We start from the raw sequence: 22,634 nt of genomic DNA on the forward strand, positions 1-22,634 counted from the left end.
GAGGGTAGAAAGAGGAGGCAAACCAGGTCATACAAAATGTTAAGAGTTTGTTATATTAGTTGTTTACAGTTTTTGTGGTTTCAGTTGCAGGAAGTATTTGGTATACACATGTATCTGAAGCAGGTGCCCGTGTCCCGTTGCAATGCTTTGTGGCAAAACGATTAAAAAAACGAGGTGCAAACTTGACTCAGTATAAATGGTGTAACATTAAATCATATTAAGCCAGTGTGTTTAATTGGCTTAATAAATATTCATACACAAGTTTAATTTTGCAGTTCTACACTTGGAGAAGCAGCTTTAGTGCTTGGTTTTGCTTTTGTTTTTAAGTACTTCCGGAAAGACTGACATCAGGAAGTTTATGAAAACTCCTGCTTTACTTTACTATTGCAACTTACACAAAAGACAAAAATAAGCTTTGAACAAACAAAACTCTTTTAACCAAACCAAAGTTTTAATCTTTATGACTATCGATTAACAGTGGTTTTGTTTTTCTTTCCAATGATTCAGTTCTTATACAAGAAGAGGACTCCAAGAAGGAGTATGAAGTGGTCGGACGTTTTCCATTGGTTGACCCTTGGTGGAGAGTTAATGTTAAGGCGAAAAAAATGGGGTCGAAGTACTTTGTGCAAGGATATCCATCATATTTTCTGCGCACTGATATAGAAGAAAACAACCGACAAGTCTTTTCACTCTTTCTTAAGGAATGTGGCGTTCCTAAAGAATTTTTAAAAACATTTTTTAGTTGGCTTCCTATGGAGTCTATGCTGAGTTTTAGAGATCTTGAAGCAAAACTAAAACAATTCCAAGTTTCATGCTTACCGAGGGGGAAGAAACAAGGAGGCGCCAAGGATTATGACATCTTCTGCTCTGTTTTGAGATCGTGTAGGTATAGCCTGTGCTATTTTGGTGGTTTGATAAGCTCATGAGTTCTGTCTCAGATACTGTGTTCAAGCTAACATGTCTTCATATGAAGTGTATGTTCAAATGAATTTTGAACATGCAAAGTTGCTGGTTTTTCTGTATATTTGAGGACAGTGGGACAACTGACCAATTAAAAATAGGCATATAGTTAGAAACAGATAAGGACTGAATTCTCTGGGCTTACTACGTAGAATTGTCTGTACTAGGGGTGCAAAGGCACTGGTGCTGGCTTCCTGTAGTTTAATCAGATATAACAAGGCCTATTACAAAGTGGGTTCAGCGCTGCTTAAACATGGTGGTATGGCTTTTTAGGACAAATGCGTATTCAGAAATAGTATAGCTGCTGCTTTAGTGCAGGGGAGCTGCAAATAAACGCAGTGCGGTCCAAATCAGCTGCACTAAATAGACTATTTAGGTGTATTTGAATCCTGCCCATCAGCAGATGAGTGGGGAGCAGAGTGCAGAAATACTGGAGCATCCCCACATGGAGATGATTCAGGACTGCTGAGGATCGTGTTGCGGACTCTTGTTGGTGTGGCTACGTGAGTGTTAGAGATTGGATCAGGAGTGTGCTTTTGAAGCAGACATCCCTCTTGTCCCTGCTGTGGTGCAGTCTCTGAGAGCATTGACTGTACTCCTGCTGGATGAAACCCAAAAGGTGTGTTCCAGCTGTACTCCAACCCCTAATGGGCACTCGGTCTGTGGGACCAGACTATAGCTGGTCTGAAGTGAAACACTGAAATACAGAAAGTCAAGGCATCTGATGAGATGTGTCTTCAGCACTACCTTTTGTTTTACCCCGATGATCTGTGTCCACGGTACCGCATTCCTGATGTGGACGTGGGCAGTCCTGGGCTGGTGCTGTACGAAACCACTCAGGTGTTGGTGCCCTGGGTCTCAGTGCTCTGAATTGGAGGGGGGCAGCCACAACCATGCATAGATCTGTACAGACAAGTTGGGTCTGTCTGCAAAGTCTTCCAGTACCTGGATTAATGGGCAGTGGTGGGACGGAAGATGGGGATGACTGTTCTGGAGGTCAAATCACGTCTGACAGGAAAGTTCATAGCTTCTGCTAGACTTTACTCCACATGGGTAAGGAAAGGAACATTTTCACAGTTCTGTGGACTTCAGGCTTTTTGTTGTGTTACTGTAATGGTAGAAAAGTTCTTAACCCCTGTTTACAGACTAAATGTTTTCCTGACTGCATGAGGAAGGGAATCAATAGTAGTGGAAACTCTGATCTAGTTTGCTTCTTGAGTTTTAATGGGATATATGAATCAGTTCTGATTGAAGCTTGTGTAATATGTTCATGAATCTTCAATGTTGAAGATTACACAGCGTGCCTAGGTATCCTGTTCGCTGTTTTTGTAGTTGGCAGATTTTTCCTACTGTCTAACTTAAATTATTTTGATACAAATTAAGCTTTCTTCTTTGTCATTGAGCAATAGAAACAACATCCCAGCCCCTGTATGTCATGTTGTTACTATTGTCACTTTTTTCTGGTTGTCATTAGTTGTTTTGAGCTCAAGCAGTTTCTTCTTCAAGCCTTCATATTTTTGTCTAGAAAGTAGTGTGTGTTGATTCTCCACTTGTAAATTAAGTATTTGCTTTAAAGGGAAAAGGCTCCGTCTTTACCTTTCTGTGGGTAAAACAGTAATCAGTAAAAGTATTTAACTGAGAAAAATAGGTGTTTTGAATTTGGAATTAAAAAGTTTCCCTAACGCTCCATTAAAAATGGCTTCTTTTTTTTTTCCTGTGAAGAGGTCAAACTTCTAGAAGTCTCACTTTCTTCTACAATTTGTTTTTTAAAGCAAGATATAGAGCAAAGCAGTTTCATCATCCCCCTTTTTCAGATCCCAACACTGATAGAAACAGGGAAAGTTACAGCTTAAGTGTGAGGTCATTGAGAAAGCCAGTGGAGAGCACTGTTTTCCTGAGTTTCTATAGTGATCTGATACTACAAATGTAGAAGCCTGTTTTCTTATTGGGGATTTTAAGTGTTCTTCTGTGCATCTGTATGAAAAATCTCTCTAGATAGGAGGGGCAGGCATGGTGACACCTGAACTGATGTTCTACAAAATGCTGTTGAGTAGGTGGTTTGAAACAAATGTATAATGCATATTTCCCAAATTAGTACATTTAGTTGCAGTTTTTATCTGTCATCTGTTTACTGATGTTTACATGATGGCATTTACTGATGTTACTGTTTACTTTTCCCAAGACAGTTCAGGGAAAGCAGACTGTAAAAGAATTTGAAAAGGATTACAAAGAGTAAGAAACTGAAAGAAATTAGGGATGTTTTCATAGAATTATTACGGTTGGAGAGACGCTTAAGATCATCAAGTCCAACTGTTAACTAATGCTACCATGCCCACTTCTAAACCGTATCCTTTTGGATGTAGGGGAGACAGAAGGATAAGAGCCAGAGGCAGTTGAAATTGCCTTTAGAAATACCTTTGTATATTGCTTAAAGCTTTCTTGGTTTATGGTGCATGCAGTTGCAGGCAAGGCAGTATTGGTAGCTCTGACTTTTCCGATGATACTGGAATTTTTGCCAACTCTTCTGCCAAGCCATTTTTGCTCTCTGTTGAATATGGTGCATTGGCAAAGAAAGACTGAAGAAAGCAGTGGTATGGATGATGAGGAAGTACATTGTCAAGACAAGATGCTAACAAAGTTGGATGAGATATTAAAGAATGAGCCATGGAAACTTGGATTCAGCAGGGTAAGTAATGTTAAGCAGGGTAAAAAATGTGTGTTACATTTGAGCTTCGTTAGAATACAGTGCTGTTTCAGTTACGTTCAGTTTATAACTGGGCATTTGTACGAGGTGAGATTAGTTCATTTGGAAATAGATGATCTACCAGACTCAGTTTTAGCAAAAGGGTTTTTTTCAGTTGGTTTAAAATAAATCAGTCTCTCAAGATTTTAAAGGTGGTTTTGTTACAACCATTTGCTTTGCTTTTTTACAAGGAACAGAAAGTTAAATACTTGAGGCAGTTGGGCCAATACTAAGAAAATTACTTTAAAACCCTCAATTGTATGTTCAGTTTTATATGGGCAAATAAGATTTTCTGTTCTTAATACATAGAACAATATCTTTGCTTTCATAGTAAGGTAGATATGTTATTCTGTAATAGGTCATCTGCTCTTGTCACTCTCCTTTTTTATAATGGGATTTATGTTTTGTACTTACCTCCTTGTTTCCATTTGCTATGCTTGCTGTGCAACTTTGCTGCCGCACCTCACCTTAGCATTCCTAGCTCAGATAGGAATTGGAGTTTAATAGTTCAGCAGTGTGAGTAGTTAGTCCCTGCACTTCAGCCCCCCAGAGCTTTTACTGACAAGACCTCCAGTTTCAGAGGTTTGGCAGTCCAGCCAGTGTTTCACATCCTTTCCTTTGAAAAGCTTTTGCTTATGTCCAATTTGACTATTCCTTGATGCAATACAGACCTGTTGCTCTCTTGTTTCTTGTATCAAGGACCTGCATTCTTACTGCTGGTTTTTTTATTGCTTGAAGACTCTCTTTAGCTTTTTCTCTTAAGGCTCAGCAATTCCAATTAATTTTTCTTCAGTGGTTGATCTTTTTTGCACATCTCAATCTTTCACAGTAGTCTCTGTAAAGGTTGTGTATTTCTTGAAGTAAAATGTTCAGAATTGGGTACAGTATTCTGGCTCATGCCTTCTCTATGCTCTGTTGCTACAGTTGTTTGTGCCTTTACTTGAAATTGTGCTAATAAGGTTTGTACAAGTTCTCCCTGATACCTAATTTCTGTGCCAGGTTTTTCATTTTTAAAATTTCTGTTTTATACAGGAGGGTGACTGAGAGGAATTATCATTCTATGTTACTTGTAAATATCTTGCTTTCACGTAGCTTGAAAAGCATTATAGCTTTGTACATTATGGAAAAATACATAATTTTTTGTAGCCTTCCACCCTCTGAATTGCAATTTGTATTTACTAGGAGGAATGTTACTCAGCATTCAGTCTTCTGAAATGAATATATGTTTACTTTTATTCTTTTTGGGAGAAGATAACCTATAGGGAACTGAACCTTTCTTACTGCGAGGCAACGTGGGCCGCCTTCTGTCAGTGTGAGCACCTCCTGCGGAAGATTCCCAGGTTGCAGAAGAATGCATTAATTCTCTATGATCAGCTCAAGAAACAGTGTAGAGAAATGGGACACACTTACGAAGATCAAGATGAATTAGCTCATTTTGTATCTAAAGATATGTCCATTGAACACGCTTGGCAATCTCTGGAATTTTTGAAAGATCAGAATGTAGTGATCAGGGAGAAAAAACTCGTGTTTCTGCCTCATCTTCACAAATCTGAAAAAGACATTGCAACGTGTATAGGTGACCTTCTGTCAAACCCCTCGTGGCAACTGGATGTTGATGTGAGAAAGATACTGAACATTTCTGAGATGACAAGAGAAATGGTGGATAACAAAACGAGTGTTACCCAGGCTCATGAAATGGACCATCCGGAGGAAAATAGTCCCGACAGTCATAATGGTGCAGATCACTTTCCTGAAAAGGAAGCAGGGTCTATGTCTGGTACCCAAGGTAAAGCAGAGGTAGATGTAGATCAGGTGCTTGCTATGGAGAAGATTTGTTCTAATCCTGTCACAATCATAAGTGGAAAAGGAGGCTGTGGGAAGAGTACAATAGTTAGCTGCCTTTTCTGTCACTTAAAGCAGATGGAAAAAGAAGTGGAAGCTGCTTCTAAGGACTTTGAAGATGACCTGGATGCGTCTGAAGAATGGAATACCTTCGATCATCATCTGGAGTCAGAGAATACGTACACACAAAGAAAACTGAACGTACTGTTTACTGCACCTACAGGGAGGGCGGCAAGCCTTTTGAGTGAAAAAACTAAGCTTCCTGCATATACACTGCATCAGGTAGGAAATTATTATTATTTAATTATGTTCTGAAATACCTTTTGGCTGCGTCTACTTTTTTTTTTAAAAAAAAAAAAGAGCAAAACCAAACCAAACAAAACCCAACCGACTAAAACCCACAAAAAACTTGTTGAACTTTCCTTATGAAATGTGAAGCTATTAATAATAATGCTTAGGGACAGCTTGTCAGCATTTGAAAGTCATTGTTACATTTTGGGGAATCAAATAATTTGAAATGTATTATTTGCTGTAACTTTTTTTTTCGACTTGTACACATCTCATGTTTGTGCCTTTCTAGGGCATTGGGTCTTTTTAGCTTCTCAGTTCTTTTGTCTTTTTAAACAAGACAGAATTACTTTCTAGATTGCAGAGCTGTTTTCTAGTGTCCTGTTGCATTGCAGTCATACTAATATCTGCACAGACATGAAGAGATCAGTAGCCTGGTTTTGAATAATGAGATAAATTTCATTCACACAGTGTTTTCTTAATTACTGTTAAATATTGTGCAAATATTTTTATTAAAAAAGTAGCAAGCAAATTCTTTGTTAATAAACGTAGGTCAGGACTCTGTTGTCGTAAGTAATGTAAGGTGTCAAGATGTTGGAGGTGTGGAATAACCTATGTGAATAAACATTATAGTAATATCAGTAGTACTGTGGGCTTATTTTATCTTTGAGGCCTGGATAGTTGCCTGTTCCTGTTCCTGTTACCCATGCAGTGCTGGGGATTTATGAATGTCAGCAAGTTGTAGGAGGAAGTGCTCTGTTACTGAGCATCCTAATTGCTGACCTTATATCCTTTAAGATCCCTAAAAAAAAAAAAAAAAAAAAAAAAAAAAAAAAAAAAGATGCATTTCTGTACATTTATGTAAGTAAGGGTTGATAATTTTCGCTACAAGTACATTCACCAAGGAGGTAAATAAGAGTGAACAGTTGAGTCTTCTGAGTCATTGCAGATTTAAGTTCAGAGTTTCAGATCATAGCTCTAAATATGACATTAGAAGATACCATGCTCTGGCTACCTTTATAAGACGATTGTTTACAGTTGATTAGTGTCAGAGCTTGATTTATTTTTGATTTGTTTCTAGATCATCTATAGTTTCAAATCATGGAGGCAGAGTGAACAAGTACTGCCATGGAAGTTTTCTACTGTGACGGTTCTGATTGTGGATGAAGGAAGTTTGGTGTCTGTACTCATTCTTAGTTTAGTTTTAAGACTCTTGTGTGAGCATGCTCAACTTGCCAAACTCATTATTCTAGGTAAGTGAAACAGCAAACTTGTCACTGTAGAGTTTCTTAAAAACCCCAGGATGTCACACTGTTCTGTACTTGCGCATTTCTGCTTATTCGTAAGGTCAGATGTGAGAGACATTTTTCCATCTCACCTGTCAGTATGAAAATATCAGTATCTCCATTCTCTGCTTAGCGGTATTTTGTACGATTCTGAAAGTACTATGACTTCTTACATCCGCTTATTACATCTAGCAACTGGAAAACGTTCCTGATTTCCTTGAATTTTAGAAGGCAGGTTTCGTCTCCTTCTTAATGCTAGGGTCATCTTGTTTTAATTCAGAAAGGACAACAAAGAAATGTACAAGAAAAATGTTCTGCTTTCTCAGGTTTACTTTTTGGCATGCCGTTTATTGCACTTGTTTTTAAACATGTGACTTTCAAAATGTGTTTGAGTAAGATACGGTCACTGTCAGTGTTCATCATTTGCACTTGCTAGTAAATCATTACTGAGTGAGGGACATGAAAAAATCAGTATCTCCATTCTCTGCTTAGCGGTATTTTGTACGATTCTGAAAGTACTATGACTTCTTACATCCGCTTATTACATCTAGCAACTGGAAAACGTTCCTGATTTCCTTGAATTTTAGAAGGCAGGTTTCATCTCCTTCTTAATGCTAGGGTCATCTTGTACAAAGAAATGTACAAGAAAAATGTTCTGCTTTCTCAGGTTTACTTTTTGGCATGCCGTTTATTGCACTTGTTTTTAAACATGTGACTTTCAAAATGTGTTTGAGTAAGATACGGTCACTGTCAGTGTTCATCATTTGCACTTGCTAGTAAATCATTACTGAGTGAGGGACATGAAAAAATTACACAACAGCCTGATTCCACAAAGTTTCATAGATTCTTGAAAGTATGATTTCATGTAGATTGTATTGAGAAAGTATGTTACTATGTAGAGGGTTGAGTATTAATTCCAGTGTTGGCTTTTTTCCAAGACAGTTTTTAACAGATGGGGTGTTGTTGCTTCTCACAAATACTAATGTGTATTCTGTGTAGGTGATACTCGACAGCTGCCAAGCATAGACCCAGGAAACATGTTGGCTGATATCTTTGAGGGTCTAAAATCAAGAGGCTTTTCTGTGGAACTGCGAACTAATCATAGAGCTGAATCGCAACTAATCATAGACAATGCATCAAGGTAGGAATTCCTGATGTATGTAAGCAGCATTCTTGTAGTAGGCCTGGTCCTTTACCTGCAAAATACCATAGCAGTGCATCTAGATTTTACTCTATAGTACCGCTACTGTTACAGTTTCTTGTTGAAGATCAGTAACGCTGGTTTTAAATGCACCCCAAAACAACCACCACAACAAAAAACCACAAGTTTTTCCAGGAACATGTGTTTTGGACAAAATAATGTGTGTGCTGGAATACTTCTGAATTTTATGGGACGTATTTCACTATCAAATAACCTCTGCTGTTTTCAAATGGGTGGTGCGTACGCAAATCACTTTATGCCTTCTGAAGTGACTTTCAATTGCTTCTCTAAAAATGAAGTTTTAAAGACGTTGCTGGTAAGTGTGACAACAGGTACAACAGGCTGAATTGCACTGACAGTTTAGATGTCAAGGGCCATTACATCATCGTTTCTTTTTTTTGTGTATTAATACCTAGAACCTCTAAACATTTCCAGCATTTGCATTACTTTTGGCTGGGAAATAGTCCTGTTTACTGTCAGTGCATGATTTATTTTTTTAAACCTCAAACAACAAAATCTAGTTACAAGTGCCCAAGACCCTTTGTTGTTGATTGGAATTTGAGAATATTCTGAACATTTACAAGATGTCCAGAACTATAAAGTGTTTTACAAACACTCTCTTTTCTTTGATAACACTTCTGTGTTACTCCAGTCTGCTCCCATGGGAACTATATGGGTAACACTAGGTATCTACTGCTGTGCTGAAGGGTTTAGAGGAGAAAGAAATAAAAAATTAAAAAATAAATATATAAATTAAAAAAAAATTAATATGAAATTAAGTTATGCTCAGAAGAAAACATTTTTGGTATATGCAGTGTAGATGACCCAACATTTAAAAATGGTGAACTTCAGGCTGATTCAGATGATGATACACTGGAATGCTTTAACTGAAATAATTTTTCTTTTCTGTTTTTCCTCTGCTGCTCTGCTCAAGAATCTCGAACCGGAAGTTTCCTGAATTTGATGAGGTGCTGAAAGTTTCTGGCTGGAATCAGGAAATGACAATGCCAAGCCCAGAGAAGAAATTCATTCTCATTGCTTTGCCTGCTGGCGGCGGTTGTGACAGTAGGTGCATGCAGTCACTTTGTGATCTTGACTTTCCCTTTGGTAAAGCATAGACTGTTTGGCTGGAACTAACATTTTGGGAAGAGTTTAGTCTAGTTTTGTTTGTGGTATAAATTTAAATGCTAGATTCATAGTTGACCTTTTGCCTTCAGTAAGTGCACACGGCAAGGCCCATAAGCGCAAGGGATACGCTGCAGAGCTCCAGCTCATCAGTTACATTTTGAAACGGGGGATACAGCTTGTACCAGTGCAATCAGACGTGACCATCTTTTTATGGTGTAGCTAGACCTGTCAAACCATAAAAGATTGAAATTTTCGGAGATGAATCATTTGAGTGAACTGCTACTGTAACAGGATGCTGTGTTGGATGGAAATTTGTTCCCAACACTAGAATCAAGTTAGAAAAATGAAAGCAGAGGGGACACCAGTATGTCTTTAAAAATAGTTTGGGGTCAGGGTATGGGTCTTTTTGGGGTTTGGGTTTTTTTTGACCTTTATTGGATAAGTGGATTGTATAGTGTCTACTTTATATGTACCAAAAAGCTTCAGGGGGGATGAGGAAAAAGAATAGTGTGAATATTTTCACCCTATCTTACTATAGACTATAGTAACTTACTCAGCAAACAGAAAAATAAAAATGGATTTCTTCTGTGCAATCTAAATGTATAGATCTGTGGTTTAAAAATGTTTTACCTTTACCTCTTTAATGTGCTGTATCAAAACCTTATTTTGCATGAAATATGTTCTATGCAGCTGTTTGACACAGAAAAACAAGAATTTCTCTCCTTCCATATCACTCTTATCTCTCAGGTCTTAATAGTGGGATAACGGCATGGTACTTTTGGGGGAGATTATATATGTGAGTGAGTGTTTTGTAATGTTGGGTTTTTTTAGGGTGTGCGTCTTTGTGTTTTGTGTGGTTTTTTGTTGTTTTAAACAAGTTGAAATGTCATTGAAACAAGAAATAAGCAAAGGCAATCTCATATTGAATTGTGATTTTCTTTCTTATCTTGTTTGTTTTGCATATTTTTATGCCTTACCTTTTATGTCTTCTAAAACAGATTTGCAAACTGCCATAAAGGCTTTACTTAAAAAAGGACCAGGATTGGAGGATGCCAAACAGTCACAGTTCATTGCTTTCAGAAGGTAACAGAGCATGCAGGCAGACATTGAAAAAAATCCTTGCTAGCAGCTGCAATCTAAAAATAGCTGAATGTGTTGAGGTGGAGAGATTAGTGCAGTATCATAAAATTCCTAGAGAGCAGAATAGGCCAGGTGACTTTTCCTGTACCTGCTGATTGCCCCCAGTCTCTCCATGGAGAGCTGCTTAATTTTTCTATCAGCCATTAAGCTTATTTGCACCATTATTTCTGTGTTTGTGTTCACATTCATCTGTAGTTTATGCTACAGCAACAAAGGATGGACAGAAGTTGTCCATTTTTGTAGATTCTCAGAGAGCCTGTGCTCTGGCATCTGCTAGAAGTGCAGCGTTCTGCAGGAGCAGAAGGCAAGGGCTTGACTGCAGGAGGAGCCCACAAAACAGAAAGAAATGTCCATATTCGAACGTATCCCACTGTGGCAGATGTGTGTGTGACAGAACACATAACCTACTGTCTACACGTGCTTCTGTCGCAGGTGGATGTGGACCAAATTGCAGAAGATACCTGCATTTTGACTGTGTCACGGGGGCCAGATTTCATCACATAATCTGATGGGCATTAGTGCATCTGATGGGCAGTGGCAAGTGCCTACAGTTTGGCCATTGGGAAGCATGATACTCGTCACTTAAGAAGGAGTGGGGTGCAGGGCTCAAACACACTTTGAAGAAAGATTGGAAAGGTTACTTATTGATCATGGGAACTTTTGTAGGAGCGTGAATAGTGTGGGTGGCCTCACAGAAACACTGAAGGGATAAATGTAATGTCCAGTAGTACCAGTGGTTATAAACTTATGCTTCTGCCCAAAAGGGCACTTAAGAAAAATCTCTTCTGCTTTTATTTGTGAAGAACGTTTTCTCAGCAATTAAAAACTACCCACTATTTACAGGCTACTGGTGTGCAAATAAGCGATTTATAAATTTGAGCTGGTTCACCTGTTAGTTGTGAATGTTGAGTAACTCTGAAATCAATTTTATTTCTCCAGTCTGCATTCAGGTGCAATACTGTTATTAATGATTTCCTTATAAAATTCTTCTGTAATATATTTATAGGTACTTAATCTACATTTAAAGTTAAAATTTCAGGTCTTTAAAAATCAAATAAATATTTTAACTATTTTTAATACATCCATAGACAGAAAACAGTATATCCAGGCTTTATTTTTTTCTTTAGTGTTCTTTATCTCTAAAACAGGTATGCATTGCAAACATCCCAGCCTCATTTTCTGTGCTATTTATTAAAAAAAATGTTCCTTTACAGCTCTGTTTTCTGAACTCTGAATCTGCAATTCTTTTAATTGTTGGTGGAAGATCGTGACAGCTAAAATGGGTTTTTTCCAGTATTTATAAATTAACGCTAATGTGACATTGCATGTAATGCTTTGTACATAATGATTTTTTTCATGTTCTTGTTTTGTGTGATTTAGGCAAGATTGCAATCTCATAAATGAACTCTGTTGCCAACACTACTCAAATCATGTAACCAGGTAAGTCAGTGTTTTGCAATTCTTGCTGTGAACAATCTTGCTTTATTTTCGAAAGCGTTACAGCCAGGCCAACAACCTAAAATAAGATTGTAAAACTTTGTGTTTCATCTAGATCTGATTATTTATGTTAGAAATAATTTATATAATAATCTTTCTTTGGGTTCTTTAATCTCAGCCTGGACTGTGAACAGAGATAACACAAACTAAGTGTTTGCCTTTCATATAAATTGCCATTATGTGGGTTCCAAGTTCTTGAGCTACTGTTGAATATTTAAAACAGACTTAAAAGCCACTTGGAATAAAACCCTCAAGGTTAATTATTTTTTGCCAGTGTATGATTTCTAAATAGATTCTGAAATATTTTTGGAAGCAGGATTTTGGTGCTATTCCATATTACTGTTTTTTTTTTAACAAAATGTAAATGTGAGTTGTCTTAATTGTTTAGAACACTATTAAGGTTTCTAATGTGGCCCAAGTATAGAGAGGGGAAAGAGAAGACATACTGAGAGATGATAAATGCATAGTTTGTAAATACATTTCTCCCTTGTTCTGCTGTAGAGATAATAAAAACCGACTTTTATTTCGAATTGATGACAAGATTTCCTGCATGCGGAATATGTATCTCAAGGATCTCTTGCCAGACCGTGGCTTTGGAGAGGATCCTAATCACCACGAACGCAAAAGTGGAGAAACCGCCCTCACTGCTGAGACTGCTGAGGAGGGCAAACGACTGTGCAACGGAGATATATTTTTCATAACAGACGTAAGTCCTTGCTGCAAGAACTTGCACAAAAAACCCCAGTGGTAACTGATCCAGTCCTTGTTGAATCCCAGAAGAAAACAATTTGCACTTTAAAATTTCAGTTCGTAATAGATACTTGGTTCTTCTGCTAAACTGCCATGTGAAAGGCAAGACAGAGGCAGACTCACAATAGAGAATTAGAAAAAATAATTATAAAATGTATTTCAGTTGGTCTGCTTGTGTCCAGTGTAAAGAAATTCTGTAAATACTCAAATGTATCGTAATTGAAATGTGTAATGCTTTGGCTATAGGTAGAAACATTAGTCTTCTATGTAAGTAAAGTATAAAGTAAAGTAATACTTTAGTATTACTAGTAATAGTAAAGAATAAATTTAATGTTACAGCTTGAGCTCTCACCTGGCAGAAAATCTAAGCTGACCAAAAAATACTGTGTTTTTCTGCTGTGTTCAGTGAGTTGAGTTGACTCGGCAAAGGGTCCAGTGAAAGTATCAAGATGTGTGCATGGGAAAGGGAACCATACAGCATTGGTGGGAGAGAGAAGGCTCTTCTCCATTTGTGGCAACAAATTGTTAAACGGCCTCACTGGCGTGTTTCACTGTACCCTAGAATAATCTGAAGTTTTCAGGGGGTTGAAACTGCCTTTCTCATGTTTTTCTTACCAAACAGATGGAGTTGGGGTAGGCCCTGTACAGTGAAGCTATTTTCCTTGAAGGTGGTCAGTGAAAGATAGCAATCTTTTGGGTTTAGTGTCTTCTGAAACTGTTTCATTTGGTTTATGTTCCAGCTGTTTTAACAGCATATGCATATGTACAGACATTGATCAAACTGCTGATACGAGCTTACTGCTGAGTGTTCTTGTGCCATTTCTTTAGGATGTGGAAATTGATAAACAGCGCTTATTGACCATAAGCAGCACGTACGGCTCCACATTCACCGTCAAGTATAAGGCACTGAAGAAGCTATGTCATATAAAACATGCCTGGGCCAGAACTATTCACACATTTCAGGTAAAAAAAGAAGCTATGGGCTGATAAAACTTTCTTGTGGCTTTATCTTGGTAATGCATTTCATATGAAAGAGTAAGAAGTTCTCCTGAAACTAAAATTTCTGGAATGCAGGATAGAAAATACTCCTTAGTGCCCCTGGTTGTCTCAGATTTCCTTGTTATTGTAAGCTGACTTTTATCTTTTTTTTTTTTTTTTTTTTTTTAAAAAACTGCTTCCTCGAGATCTCAATTTGATAAGGTGTTCTAAAACACGTTTCAGGGTTCTGAGGAGAAAACGGTTGTCTACGTGGTTGGCAATCCTGGCCGCCAGCACTGGCAGCACGTGTACACCGCCGTGACCAGAGGGCGCTGCCGTGTCTATGTCATAGCTGAAGAGATGCACCTCAGGAGAGCAGTCACTAACAAGAACGTGCCCAGAAAAACTCGCTTACAGAGGTTTTTGAGAGAGGCAATTGCAGAAACAAGCACCTGTCCCAAACAAAATTCCTCTCCCCTGGCAAAGAGCTGGCAAAATCAAGAGCTTGGGTCTCGCTCTGTTTCTGTAACTCAGGGTGCTCCTGACCTAGCCGAACCTGACTTGATGCAACAGGAAGGGGCAGCAGTTTGCAGTGAAAAGAAGCGGACCGACGATCTGCAGCAAAGTCCATACAAAAGACAACTGAGTCTTGCAGGGACCTCTGAGACTGCTGTGAAATCACCCCGTGTAAGTAGCTCCTCACTGAGAAAGTTTGTTTGAAACGTTTGCACACTCTTCCACTACTGCAAGTGGCCTGGATACTGTTGTGACTGTTTTACTATAACTTAATGATTTTCAAGTTGACCAGTAACTGGTGAAGCAGTTATGTTTGGCAGATGTTTTCCCAGAATAATATATGAGTAATAGGGGAAAATAAGTTATAATGTCAGTAGTAGTAAATCTTACTACTCATTGGAGTGATCTGCTGGCTAGATTAGCCTATATTAGCTTTTTCTTTGTGCACAGAAGTCAATTTTAGGAGCTGACCTACTGTGAAAGATTATATATAATTTTATCATTGAAGTAGATACTTTTATACAGTAAAACATTATTAATGGATTTTTTTTCATTATATCTGAGTTCTGAGCTCTGTCATTGAAAAAGGGGTTTGTTTTTTTTTTTTTTTGAAGATGTTACTGTATTTTAGTTCTGGTTCTAACTGTGGTAACACTTTTTTCTTTTAACAGAGAACAGTAGAAGATTCTCCGCTTGGGTCTTCCAGACTTCAGAATCTAACTCTGGGACAACCAAGTCCTAGGACGCTTTTCAAAAGCTAACAAACAACTGTCCTCTGTCAACCTTTCTTGAACCTGTTTCATTCAAGATGTTTGGAATGGAGAAGCAGGGTACACAGAGGATTTTCAAGGGCTTTTCTATATTTGCAGGTTCTATGAAGAACAGCTTGTTTTAAAGTGAACCTTTAACATTTTCAGTGATCAGCTTTTAGTAGGAGATTTGTTCGTGTGTCAGCCATTAAAAATCACAACATTCCATTTAAAAAAAAAAAAAGAAACTTACAGATCGTACCCTTAAAAATACATGGGATTTTCTTGGTTTAAAGGCTCCAGACATCCATCCTAAGATTTATCTGTCTCCTGATGCTACGGCGCTGAGGAGAAGCTGCTACTGCTGTGACAAAAATGGCAGTCTGCTCAAGTCAAAAAGATAGTTTAGAAAGGGGGACTTCAGCTTTTTCTAATGTGGCAGAAGTATGGGCATGAAGCTTTGACGGGTTATGGATTTTGATCTTGTTATAAATAGAAAAAGAAAGTTACCATCAGTGACACACAAAAATTTTTTCTCACTTTGTACCTGAAAGAGATGTAAAGCTTTTCATTGCTGTTCTCCCTAATAGGTGCTGATCATGATCTTGGTAAGAAAAGCCAAATTCCAAGTCAGAGTTCAAATAACATTCCGCTTTCAACCTTTGTGTGCTACCTGAATTTTTGCGCTTAATAAACTGAATGTTAATTCAAGCCTCAGACCAACTGTATTAAGATTTGGACAGCTCCTTTACTTTTAACTTTTTTTTTTTTTAACAAATATGTCAGGAAAAAGTGTACCACACACAAACGTGGTTTTTTTTTTGCTAAAACTGGAAAAAAAATTAGGAAGTAGAAAAATGCTACCTGTATGGGTCAGGATAGAAGGGATGGTAGGGGCAGGTGATATTATAGTGGGGCCTAGTGATCTTTAAGGTCCTTTCCAACTCAAACCATTCTATGATTTTTAATGTCTTTAAATCACTGTTTATTTCAATTTATACAGTTTTTTCCATACAAATATTTGCAACAGTTTGAATTTCAAAAAAAACATAACATAGACGATAAATATCATGCTATTAAAGTATTAAATTTGTACAAAAATACTTTACAGTTTAATACTTATTTGTTACAAATAAAAATACATATTTAACATGAAAACATGAACATTTTTTTTTTTTTCTTTTTACATTAGTCAGCAGCGAATGTCATTCTGACCTTTCCTGGCAGTGCTGAAATAGAAATCGGAGCTACTTGTATGTGCAGGGCAGGTGAGCTTGTTCATGTCTTGGAAACAGCAACAGGGATACAGTAAAACAGTTTAAATTGACCAGAAACAACTCCGTGAGGTGATTGCTTAGATATGGAGACTCTACAAATGTACAAATCCAGTATCTTTACATTCACCAATTACAATAATTATTACCAAGAACAACTTGAATACCGGAATAAACCAAAGCAGCTGCTGGTGAGCATATAAAGCAACTGGCAGTATTTTATTGCTTGGGGGGAGAGGGTGGAGGAGAGAATTTGTAAAAGATATATTTACAATTTGAAATTCTAAAAACGTGTTGCAGGGGGAAGTGTTTATCATAAAGAAGGCTGAAAACAAAGCATATTAAATGGGACTTTTGTCCCTTCAAGAAATTGTTTGACTTAAAAAGCTCACATGTGACAAGTTTACAGGTTTAGGGATCATTAAAGAACTTTTGTCTCAGTCATCCACTGGCATAGTTTAAAAAAAGCCTTTTTCTTTAGAAAGGTTTTTAAAATTTGTCCGAACTCATTTCAGTTTTACTCATTAGTAATGCGCCTTCAGAGGTTTTATCCCGCTAAAAAAATTCTGCTTAAAAATCCCCACAGGGTGCAAGCCATACCATTAAATAGTTCATTGCATAGGGAGGAACAGACTAAATTTACCAAAGTGGGGAGTATTCACTGCACACTGCAGCTTCCTGCGAGCATTTTGTTAAAACACACCTACGCTGTGCTCTGTCTGAAGAGTGCACTCCCTTCTTGCCAGCAGTATAAAGGTCCCCAGAAATACAGCTCTAGCCATTTACTGAGAAAACCCGGTGCTGCACACCTCTCTTCCTTGGCCAGCAGACAGTGACTTTCTGATAATGTTTTTAAAAATGGTGTAAACCTGGTTACCACTGCTAGCAGTGGTGTTTCTGTCAAACAGGAGCTGCTGATGAAGAGAGAGGAACACGTAACTAATGTATAAAACATCTCCCCTCTTTCTTATTTGGGGGAATAAAACGGCCCTTACAACTTTTCATACTGTTGCTAATGATAGGTTGTTTAGAATGGAATGACTTGACTTAAAAAAGAATTAAACTTTTTCAAAAGTAACCATGAATTAATACAAGCCTTGAGACAGACAGACTGACCTGTGCTTTTTAGTGCTATGTAGCATCTGAGTCACAATCGCAGAGAAATCTGACAGGGATTTAGCACCATAATTGTCTTCCGTTACCGAATGTCCCAGTGCAGTGATTTTCTGCTATAACGTGTTTGTAGGGTCCCGCATCTCTGTGGTGACAGTGGGGTGCCCGCTCTGCTGCAGGAAGGCGTTGTTCTGGTTGCTCCACTCCCCGCTCGTGGGGTTCTGCTCTGGGTTTCCTTTCTGGGACGCCAGAGGGTTTCTGCTGATCACCAGCTCCAGCTTATTGTCAGATTCGGCGATGAGGGGCACAACCAGACAGCAGTCAAAGTCTCTGGTGCGAACGTGGTTTATCTGAAAGATGAGACATTGACTTTTTGTTACCACATTAGGAAAAAGAAATGAGATTACAAGAGAAACAGATTTATCCTTGACACTGGAACCTGATTTAAATAATATTCCAGGTAGAGAATTGCTTAATACAAGAGCTTTTAAGCATGGCATCTGGTCTGAAGACACCAGTTAAGTTGCCTACTCACCCTTTAACAGTAGGTAGCTAAAGTGGGCATACTTGCACTGGTGGCAGCTGTCACAATGCCCACTACATAAATGATATTTAATAGCACATAGTTCTGTCTTTCATGGTGTTCATTAATTTAAATGCAACAGGTCACATCTAAAATTTCAATTTAGTTCAGGTCTTCTCTGCTTTTAATTAATATAGAAAGTATTTTATTGGGCTAGTTGACAACAAAATTTAGGTTATCCATCCCAATCCAACTTGCACTGTGGAAAGTGTGGTGCTCAGCGAGAATTACATTATTATAACTCTGTCAATCAACAACTTGGATGAAGCACAGAAGCAATTCTCAAGTCTGTATCAAGAACAGTAAAAACTACAAATCTGTCTGGAAATGTCTTACGAAATTCCAGCTCTCCAGTGAACATTTGTATGTCTCCTTCGGAGTGCTGGAATCTCCAACATTCTGAAAGAATTTGTTCCTTTAAATAAGGTTTTACAGAAGAAATCTCACCTTAGTGCCACTGTGTAGAAGCCCAAGTCACCACAAAGCTCTTCCTTTTCTTACTGAGGGTCTCAGTGATTTACAGGGCCTGTGGTGCTGAGCAATTACAATAATTTGTCCTTCCCGTTCCCCTACACACATCCTTTCCCAGCAGAAACGGAAAATAACATTCCTACTTATAATTTAAAATATAATAAGCGATGTAGAGAATTAAGTTGTTCCAAATAAGTGCTGTAAACACTTTTATGCAATTCCACAATCAGGTCTGTGTATGCAGATACCCAAATACCCTGCAGTGAGGTTACAAATCTTTTTACAAAGTAATCCCCAGAGTCACATCCCTTCACGCTAAACCTGTGCAGTGCCAGAAACGTTACCTGTAGAAGTCTGTCATAGGGTTTTAAACCTCCCAGGTCGCCAGGGCCACCTGGTCGAATATTTTTAACGTAGACTCCCTTTTCCAATAAACCATCTGCAACGCTGAACCCAAAGTCTCCTCCGTCAGAGTCCTTGTACAAAGTTACCTGTGGAAGTGATTTTTGACATGATTACAAGAAACAGAAAGAATAGCTTGTCCGCATTTCTATAAGCACTAGGCAGGCTTGCCTTCTAGCATGGTTTGGTTTGGGGTTTTTTTCCACATTAGAGAGCTCACTTACTTACTATTTGGTACTTACAGTATTACATGGGAGCTGTCCCCATTTTGACGTTATATTAATATTCTCAGAAGCCTCCTTATTCTTCAAGAATAAGCAGCCCTTTTCACTTCTGCTTGGCAGATGCAAATGTGTGGGCTTATCCCACGTTTTGTGGTGTCATTTAAAAAAAGTCAACAACTCAGTTTTTCACTACCCTGTTCTCTAGTTGCCAGGATCTGAGCACAAGCAGCCAAGTGCCCATGCAATTAAGTTCAGTTTTGCCTCAGAGATGAAGACCTGGCCTCAACCAAACAATTGGTGTCTTCCAAAACTTCCACAGGGCATGAACACCACCGGCACCCTAAGCCCAAGCCAGCCTGGTGTGGGCCAAGCAATGGTCCACCCTGTGAGGCCTAACCTCGAAAGTGCTCAGTATGAGAGTTTCAGTGCAATCTCTTGACAGAGCGTGAATACGGCTCCTTCAGAAAGAGCTGTCAGGCAGTGCTCTTACAGCCACCCAGCCAAGAGGTGGTCATTCGAAAGCAGAAAACAGACGTTGCTAAGACTGTTAGGAGAAGGTTTTTCACAGGTGAAATTCAGTTACTCGATAGAAAAGGATTCAGACCTTTTGCAGTTATGTGGTATGCTTAGGTTGGTTTTTTTATTTTTAAATTTCTGATTTTTTATTTTTTCCTTGCTTCTCTCACATCAGGAGTCCAGACCTGTGCAAGTAAATTGTGCATCAATGGTGTGCAATCTGACTGACACACTGATGCTGGCACAAAGTATGTGTGCAGATGCAGTCACACAGTCAAAATTGGGCTTTTACTGCTATGGTTTTCTTCCCTTTGTATTCAAAATGCACCTTAGCTGATAAAAGGACAACCTTACGAGTGCTCTGTAATTTCATAATGGCTGGGTGTCAGTAATGCTCTATGTGCTGCATCCTGACACACACCAGCCACTGAATTCCTTTCTGGCGTTTCTGAATCCCAGAATCATGCAGACTCCAGGAAGTCTAATCCCATCTCCTGCTCAGGGCAGGGCCAAGACTGAATTCAGATGAGGCTGCTGAGGACTCTGTTCATAGACAAACACCAAGTCACAGCAGTGCTGGGGCACAGCGCTGCTGATGCTGCCTTCAGAAAGTGCCTGAGCTGCCGTAACTGCCATTGTGGACAAGGAAGCAAAGAACAGATGAGGTTGACTCAAAACAAGAGTGAAGGATTTGATCAGATCAGCAAAGAGCACAGATTGTTGGGTGTGAGGTTATTTTCCCTGCTCTCTGCAGTTTTCCTGAATTTATTGGGCTTTAGTGATGTATCAACAGTGCTTTTCTCCCACCTTCCCCAAAAGTAACTTGTTGCCGAACCTGTTATACTTCCTCCATCTCAGTGTGAGTTTCAGGAGTCAATGGGCGTTTTAGCTACTGAAAAAACCTATCCGCACATTCAAAATAATTCATCATAGAATGATTTTCATACGCATCAACAGCTGATGCAGCAGCAGGACTCAGGGATTCTAATAATCTGTTATCAACAAAGGCTTTTGTTTGTGGTATCACAGCATGTCTAACATGGCTTTGATCTGAAGGCTGTTTGAAGCTGCTATGAAAGTGCTAAAACTACTGTTCGTCAAGAGGAAAAAAATACAGAAAGGAGGGAGATTTACTTTAATGACAGATTTGTGTGCATTTCCTGGCAAGAATGAAAAATAATTAGCACTGGACTAAGACATAAATTCTCCTCAAATGAGATGATAACTTTTTCCCATGCTATGACGAAGGGCAGGAGTGCTTCATGGTAACAGCTTCTTAAAGAAGCCTTGAAAAGTAAACCTAAAAATGCGATACAGTGCCGAAGAGGAGAAGACTTAAAATAGTGTGCACTGTTCTAGCACAGATGGCACGGTTTTGAAAAGGAACTTCCCCTTCCTCTTCCTTCAGGCACTCAAGTTAAGTGCAGCTGGATCCAACCTCAGATGAACTACAAAAACGTATGAAACGGGACTCTCTGAAGTCCTCCAGACTGCACTCTTGCCCTAAGGCAGGATCAACTGCATCTAACCCATTTTTGAGAGACATTTATTTGTCCTGCTTTTTAAAACCTCCAGTCATGGAGACTCCACAGTCTATTAAAGTAATCCCTTCCCATGCTTCAGAAGTTTTCCTTAGGTCTGAACTAAATCGCCCTTGCTGAGTATTAAGCCTGCTGCTATACACAGACAACAAGATCCCTTCATTCTCCTTCTCTGCAGTGATGTGAAACGAGGACTGTTTTTCTCTGGACTCTGCTCAGTAGGTTAACATCCTTCTTTAATTTTCAGACCCCAAACTGGACACCCTATTACAGTCAAGACCTTATCAAAGCCAAGCTGAAGAGGAGAATAATTCTGCACGTACCACAGATGATGGTCCCATTTGTACGGTCTAAGTGTTGCTTTTTTCCTATAGTGAGTGGTTTATTAGCACACAAAATACATTCAAATTCTGTTCCACAGATCTGAGGCAGTGCCATTGCACATTAGCCCAGTTTATCTTGTGTCCTGTCTGTAATAATGCGCAGGGAATCCATGTGCTACTTCATGCCCAGCTTGTGAGGCAAAAAATGGGGCACTGCAAATTAAAAGGGACATGAAAGGGGAGTTCTGCTGTGCAGGTGGGAAACTGTATGTGCAGGACAGTGGGGCAGAAGCAGAACTTGGGAATGATTGTCCAAAGCCTTTGATTGCCCCCCTCATCGTTCAGGTTGGACTTTCCTGATTTAGATGGACTGAGCGCTCGGGAAAGGAATTACTCGCTACCCTGCAAACAGAACTTTTATGTATAAAAAATATTTTCTCATTTCTCTGGTTCTTCTGATCTACAGATTAGAAAAGATTTGAAAAGTCTGTTTTCCTTATGGCTACTTTCTCTTGACTTTTGGTTTACAGAATCACAGAATCACAGAACTGCTTGGTTGGAAAAGCCCTCTGAGATCATCGTGTCCAACCGTTCCTGTCCACCCCCTAAACCATATCCCTAAGTACCTCGTCTACCCGCTCTTTAAATACATCCAGGGATGGTGACTCCACCACCTCCCTGGGCAGCCTGTTCCAGCTTCTGACGACCCTCTCAGTAAAGAACTTCCTCCTTATCTCTAACCTGACCCTCCCTTGGCACAGCTTGGTGCCATTTCCCCTTGTTCTATCCCCCATCACCTGGGAGAAAAGACCAGCCCCCACCTCTCTACAACCTCCCTTTAGGTAGTTGTAGGTGGTGATGAGGTCTCCCCTCAGCCTTCTCTTCTCCAGGCTAAACAACCCCAGTTCCCTCAGCCGTTCCTCATAAGGCTTGTTCTCCAGACCCCTCACCATCCTTGTGGCTCTTCTCTGAACACTCTCCAGAATCTCAACATCCTTCTTATAGTGAGGGGCCCAGAACTGAACACAGTACTCGAGGTGCAGCCTCACCAGTGCTAAGTACAGGGGGATAATCACCTCCCTGGACCTGCTGGTCACACTGTTTTTAAT

The 22,634-nt window shown here is 39.1% G+C and overlaps 2 protein-coding genes across 2 annotated transcripts in view; one reads left to right on the top strand and one right to left on the bottom strand.

Moving 5' to 3' along the window:
• Positions 1–507: 507 nt before the first annotated feature.
• On the top strand, positions 508–15,090 carry HELB (helicase (DNA) B; the record flags this gene model as incomplete). Its single annotated transcript, XM_010181767.1, has 12 exons — positions 508–882; positions 3,420–3,646; positions 4,955–5,827; positions 6,915–7,086; positions 8,119–8,260; positions 9,255–9,385; positions 10,447–10,531; positions 11,969–12,028; positions 12,587–12,791; positions 13,664–13,798; positions 14,057–14,504; positions 15,011–15,090. Coding segments are annotated over 12 exons (2,933 nt in total), but the record flags the coding sequence as incomplete, so codon positions are not given.
• Positions 15,091–17,581: 2,491 nt separating this feature from the next.
• The window catches only part of GRIP1 (glutamate receptor interacting protein 1), an 83,136-nt gene continuing 78,083 nt past the window's right edge, over positions 17,582–22,634 (bottom strand). Inside the window, exons 21-22 of the mRNA XM_010181768.1 lie at positions 18,864–19,010; positions 17,582–17,815 (exon numbers count right to left, since the gene is read on the bottom strand). Of these exons, the coding sequence (XP_010180070.1) occupies positions 17,582–17,815; positions 18,864–19,010 (381 nt within the window). The remainder of the gene's footprint in view (positions 17,816–18,863; positions 19,011–22,634) is intronic.

Source organism: Mesitornis unicolor, unplaced genomic scaffold (assembly GCF_000695765.1).
Source record: "Mesitornis unicolor isolate BGI_N332 unplaced genomic scaffold, ASM69576v1 scaffold1973, whole genome shotgun sequence".
Taxonomy (NCBI): Eukaryota; Metazoa; Chordata; class Aves; order Mesitornithiformes; family Mesitornithidae; genus Mesitornis; species Mesitornis unicolor.